Below are 6,793 nucleotides of genomic sequence, written 5' to 3' on the forward strand. Positions count from 1 at the left end.
TGCACTAGTCTTTGGTTTGGATTGCAGTTTTGGACCTATCGTTTATACTTGTTTATCTAGGGATTTAGAATGGGTTTCACACATAGACCTTATATACATTTTGTATTGTATAAGGTCTATGGTTTCACAGCATATCTTTTATCTATGTTTCACAGTTTAACTTTTATCTATGGATTTAATATAAAATTATAGGTTTAAATTTTTGATAGTTGGCGGCCTGCTGACAGTCCAGTAACGAAACACAATGGCTGACATTAAATGTCATAATCGCTCGAGTTGCGCAAGGGTTGTTTTAGGTTAAGGTTATTTTAATGTTATATATCGAATTATTAACTTGATACGTTTTTAGATATCAATTATAATTCAACAAAATGACGATATTAAACGTAATGAGGCATAGTTCTACTCTTAGAGTTTTCAATGTCTTCAAAGAGGTAAATGCAAAAGGCCGGAGTTTTATTTCGCAATTTTATTAAAGTTGTATTACTGTTATTTATTAATTCAAATTTATTTTGCTGATATCGATTAAAATAAGTTACTCTCTTGCTCAATACTCATTACATAGTACATACTGTAAATCCATTTGCAAGTGTATCCTTACAGAGAAAACTTTTTAGGTTATAACCTTAAACTATAATGTTTAATTAGTAATCTATTTTTATTTGCATGACTATCTTTAACCTGTTACTTTTATTGTTTTAGCAAGTGCTCTTCATGTCATCAAAACCCCTGGTGGGTCATAAAGCCCTTGAAAAAATTAGAAACATTGGTATATCAGCACATATCGATTCTGGAAAAACTACATTAACAGAACGTATATTATTCTACACAGGGCGAATTAGTGAAATGCATGAAGTTAAAGGAAAAGACAATGTTGGTGCTACAATGGATTCTATGGAGCTTGAACGGCAGAGGTAATTTTAAATTATTCATTTGAAATATACGATCTTGCAACTTGTCATGCTTATGACTTGATTTTTCTTGATTAATATAGTATGGTTCTAAACTAGTTAGCCTTTATTTTTATAAATGAAAAGTATTTGAGACCTATTCATTTGATTCAGTGCTAAAAATAGATTAACACACTATAGGCTGTAAAAATACCCTTCTCGAGGACTGGTGCCAATAACTTTAAAATTGGGTTGCACATGGAATTGAAAGAGTAACTTGGAATCTTTTATTTAGATTCAATTGATTTAGTTGTTTGTTGTTTATTTTAGTATTTATATATTGCTAATTATCAAAACACTAAATATACTAAAGTTAGGAATTTTAGGACATTTCTAAAACAACATAAAATTTTCATTCCAAACATTTTTTTTATAAATTAGTATAAGATTCTATTAGTATTAGTATATAATGAAACTTTGAATAAAACTTATTAGAACATTTTTCTGGCAATATATTTAGCATTGTGACATTTTTTTACATATATTTACATTGAAAATTTTGTGACAGCCACTTTGTTTTATATACCAAACATCAGTAAAAACTAAAGAAATTTATACTAAAATCTAGTATAACCTATTATTTACACTTTGTCATTAAAGTTTTGAATAATTCTTAGTTAGAATTAGTTCTTGAATGAAACCGCTAATTGCCAATTATCAATGCACTAAATTCCGTATAGTAAAAACTATATGATGAATATTTAAATTTCATAAAAACTGTTATTTACACTTACTTAGAGTGTAGACCTTTAGTTAGATATTGAAAATTTGAATAAAACGAGTCGTGATAGCATTATAGAAGCACTTTCATTCACGCGACCCGCCTATATCATATTTATTAATAATAAGAAAATCATAGTCTATTGCTATTTAGTTGTCGTTTTATTTTGTTATTTTAGAGGCATCACAATTCAGTCTGCAGCAACCTACACTATTTGGAAAGATCACAATATAAACATTATTGATACACCAGGTCATGTTGATTTTACAGTAGAAGTGGAAAGAGCTTTGAGAGTCCTTGATGGAGCTATTTTAGTTTTATGTGCTGTCGGAGGTGTACAATCACAAACACTTACCGTTAACCGGCAAATGAAACGATATAATGTACCTTGTTTGGCATTTATTAATAAACTTGATCGTACTGGAGCTAATCCTCTAAGAGTATTAAAACAACTCAGGTCAAAGTTAAATCATCATGCTGCATTAATTCAACTACCCATTGGTACAGAATCAGAATGTAAGGGGATCATCGATTTAGTTTCACAGGAGGCTATTTACTTTGAAGGAAATTTTGGGGAAAATATAAGAATTGATAAAATCCCTAATGATTTGAGAGCAGAAGCTGATGAAAAGCGACAAGAACTAATAGAGCATTTATCAAATGTTGATGAACAATTGGGTGAACTGTTTTTAGAAGAAAAAACTCCTACAAAGGAAGATATTATGGGAGCCATTAGAAGATCATGCTTAAAACGAACTTTTACTCCTGTTTTAATGGGTACGGCACTGAAAAACAAAGGAGTCCAAACACTATTGGATGCTGTGTTGCAATATTTACCAAATCCAGGTATGATCATATATATTCCAAATATCTTTATTATGTATTCTACTACAGTTCAGTATTGAATCTGAATGTTTATATGTATTATTGAGTTTTACTCATATATTACTTGTTTCATTTTTAGGAGAGGTTGAAAATATAGCATTAAAAGAAAAAAACAATCAAGAATGTGAAACCGTTATTATGAATCCAGCTCGTAATGATTTAAATCCATTTATTTCTTTAGCATTTAAATTAGAGGCTGGACGGTTTGGACAGCTCACTTACATGAGATGCTATCAAGGTATACTAAACATCCTCAAAAGCATTAGTTTTTTGTGAACTTATAATTAACAAAGGTTTATTACAGGAATGTTGAAAAAGGGTGATAGCATATTCAATGTTCGTACAGGTAAAAAAGTTCGAGTTGTGCGTTTAGTTAGAATGCATTCTAATAATATGGAAGATGTCAATGAAGTGTTTGCTGGAGATATCTTTGCTTTGTTTGGTGTTGATTGTGCCAGTGGAGATACTTTTGTTACTGATATGAAACATCAGCTATCAATGGAATCTATATTTGTGCCTGACCCAGTTGTTTCAATGTCTATCAAACCAGCAAATACAAAAGATCGAGATAATTTTTCAAAAGCTATAGCTAGATTCACTAAAGAAGACCCCACATTCCAGTTTTATTATGATGCGGATAATAAAGAGACAATTGTTTCTGGAATGGGTGAGCTTCATCTTGAAATTTATGCTCAAAGAATGGAACGAGAATATGGATGCCCAGTATTATTAGGTATGTAAATTTGAGAAGAGTTATTTTGAGGAAAATATTTTTATTGTTTTGAAAAATAATTATTCCGTCTTCAAAATATATGGGAAATTTATAAGTTAAAAGCATAAGTTCTAATTACCAGATAAACTTTAAACTTCCCGCAGAAGTTTGCAAAAGATACGATTTGCTAATTTTGTTTTTTGACGTTTCATGTCATTCTGAATCGAATGATACCAAGTTTAGAAAAAATATACGTTCGTTGGACCGATTTGAACCGATTTTTGACCTTTTTTCGACGTTTTCTCAGAAAACGAAAAGAATTAGCGTTGGTCAGTCAGACTAACTAGCGCGACGATCGGCTTTTTGTAATTAGCATTTCTTTTATTTTGTAATTAGCAAAAAAAAATGTAAAACATATCGCCCACGTTTTAGCTCACAAAAGTTGGCTGGGAATTGTGTTGATTGGTTTTTGGTAAAGATTGATGTCCACACTTAAATAAAATACATTTTTAGAACCCATTTTAGCATACATTTACATTTTTAGAAATTAATAAATGTGTTAAGCAAAAATTGAAATCATATAATTACATTACCTGTAAATTAGCTGAATGTACTGTGAAATAAAACAAAATATATATAATAATTACAGATATAAACAATATATATATATATATATATATATATATATATACAGTAGGCCCTCGCTTTACACGGCACTCTGGGTACACGGTTCCCATACTACACGGAGCTAAAAATCCGACATCCCTCCGACTACACTGACTTCTTATTACACGGTATTTGGTCAACAGCCCATAAGTTCGTTGTGCAAAAGGGTATTGATGTAAATTTTGTTATTGACTTTTATCTTTTAGGCATGCCTGTTTATATAATAGCTGCCTAAGAACACGTTTGAGCTGACTACTGCGTCGCGCCAATTTTTGAATAAGGTGTCAATCGTGTCAATGCCCTACATGTCATTTCGTCCGTATTACTCCTACTTCAATTGTTGTATTTCTTGGTCTCCATACAGCGCGATAAAAATGGTGCGATTTGTACCAACTGTGAGTCTCTCATAGCACGGATCCCATACTGCACTATGTAAGGTCCCATAGAACGCACTACGAATTGGCCTGAATTGTATGTTAAATACGAGTTTCTTATAGCACGGTTCCCATACTGCACGGTACGCACTTGCCGCGTAAAGCGAGGGTTTACTGTATATATATATATATATATATATATATTATATATATATATATATATTAAATTACAGATATTTTTAAGCATATTTAGAATATTTCAAGATAATGATAAACTAAAGTTTTTACTAATCCAATGATCCAAACAAGATTTAAATAGCAATAGGTTATTTTTAATTAATATTTGTTTCCTTGGTTTGGTTAATTAGTGACATGAAAATAAAATACTTTATCATATAAATTTAAAATCCAATATATTTATTTATAATGTTTTCTAAAAAAAAAAATTTCATATTAGGTAAACCAAAAGTAGCTTTCAGAGAAACATTAGTAGCTCCATGTGAGTTTGATTACTTGCACAAAAAACAGTCTGGGGGTGCTGGACAATATGCTCATGTTACAGGACTCATTGAACCATTACCTTCACATCAGAATACTTCTACTGAATTTGTGGATAAAACAGTGGGAACTAACGTGCCGAAACAATTTGTTCCTGGTGTAGAAAAGGGTATTTATAAATCAATCATTACAATTCATATCATTGTTGTTTTACTAACAATATTAATTCCAATAGGTTTCCGAATAATGACTGAAAAAGGTTTATTATCTGGGCACAGAATTGCTGGTGTCAAATTCATATTAATAGACGGTGGTCATCATATAGTTGACTCAAGCGAATTAGCATTCAATTTAGCAGCTCAAGGAGCTGTTAAACAAGGTATCACATTGAATTATTGTCATATAAAATAGTCAAAATAAAAAGCAATAAATATTTTTTTTTAACATTTACTTAAAATTGTTTGCTGTGTTTCTGTAGTTTTAATTAGTTAAACATGTTGAATGTCAGCACACATACACTGTCAAAAAGTACATAATAAATATTAAATTATTTATTGCTTTTTATTTTGACTAGTTTGTTGCAAATATATATTTCGAGAATATATTTCAAATTCGAACAAAAAACACTAAGTTTACTTTATATATATATATATATATATATATATATATATATATATATATATATATATATATATTCGCTCGTTAACCGTTGAACCGTGCGGACGCGTTTTTTGAAGTGTCGTAATGTCTCTGACACAATTAAACTATTCCGGAATCGGATTCCAAAAAATCCTACAAACTGCTGTGAAAAAAAAACCATCTGCAAGTGTGGGTGGTTTGTAAGAACTGTGGCAAAATTTACCATGTGAGTTGTGCAACAAGAAAAGGTTTCAAATTCATTGTTGGAAATTTGATACAGTGCAGTGAGGTGAGCAGTGAAGTGTCGAATGACAAACATATGGATACTATAAACCACTTATCGCAAACAATTATCGATAAAAATACAATAATAGACGACAATAATAAAGGACATGGAATACATAATTCAGCAGCTTGAAGAAAAAATTAAGATGCTGCAATTATTAAAGCCAAATGAAAAGAAAAAAGAGGTATCGTCAGCTGCACCCAGTATTGATGGTAATACTGAGAAAGCAGCATCCAAGAAGCCTAAACATAAATCTATCAATAAAAATAGTGGCAATGCTAGTAAGGTCTCAAAGGAACACGTGAGTGTTGCAGTAGCAACTGCTTTGAAGGAATTAGACAAGCGGAGAACCGAATCATTCCGAGATGCGGTTGGCAACACGGAGCTGCCTACTAAATCGGCCCAAGCTGAACAACAATCAATTAAAGCAAATGACGATGACATTGGACTTGTGGTCCAGAAAAAGAAGTCGCCGAAACGAAAAAAAAACAAGGCCATCAAGGAACAAATGTGACCACTACACTCGCGGGAGTTGTGAGGAAGGCCCCACTTGCCGTGTTTCCCTGGGCACCGGGAGCATCGTCGGAAACTCTAAAAAAAATATTTAAATGAAAAGAATTTCAAAAATATTGAATGTGAGAAAATGGCTTCAAAACATTCGGAAACATATGCCTCCTTCAAGGTCTCCGTTGCAGAGAATTGGAAAGAATAAAATCTCCGGATGTTTGGCCAAAAGGAGTCTGTGTGGACCGTTTTTTTATTCCATCTGGGAGAAAAAACAAAGAAAAATTGTCAAACTGGATCAACATAATGTCCCTGAATATTCAGTGTTTATCCAATAAAACCGAGGAATTAAACAAAGGTCGTCCATGACAATAAAATAAACATTCTTGTCTATGTCAACATTGGCTGGGCAACGACCTAAATCGACCTGTATAGCATACGTAATTTTCGGCTAGTCAGCTCATTCTGTCGTAGTAAAACATATGCACGGAGGTGTTGCTATTACTGTCGGAAAGAGATAGAATGTTTGGAATTAAATTACATAACATCACATTCCGA

At 31.8% G+C, this 6,793-nt stretch overlaps 1 protein-coding gene across 2 annotated transcripts; it reads left to right on the forward strand.

The window, feature by feature from the left end:
- Positions 1-233: 233 nt before the first annotated feature.
- Positions 234-5,185, forward strand: LOC113372264 (elongation factor G, mitochondrial; the record flags this gene model as incomplete). 2 transcript variants are annotated; one of them, XM_026612590.1, is given in 8 exon segments in its annotated part: positions 234-286; positions 350-434; positions 703-914; positions 1,850-2,517; positions 2,636-2,794; positions 2,861-3,289; positions 4,766-4,975; positions 5,042-5,185. In XM_026612590.1, coding segments are annotated over 7 exon segments (1,885 nt in total), but the record flags the coding sequence as incomplete, so codon positions are not given.
- Between the last annotated feature and the right edge of the window lie 1,608 nt (positions 5,186-6,793).

The sequence above is a fragment of the Ctenocephalides felis genome, unplaced genomic scaffold (assembly GCF_003426905.1).
Source record: "Ctenocephalides felis isolate EL2017-DRISC unplaced genomic scaffold, ASM342690v1 CF-g0.4_SCAFFOLD_01604, whole genome shotgun sequence".
Lineage (NCBI taxonomy): Eukaryota > Metazoa > Arthropoda > Insecta > Siphonaptera > Pulicidae > Ctenocephalides > Ctenocephalides felis.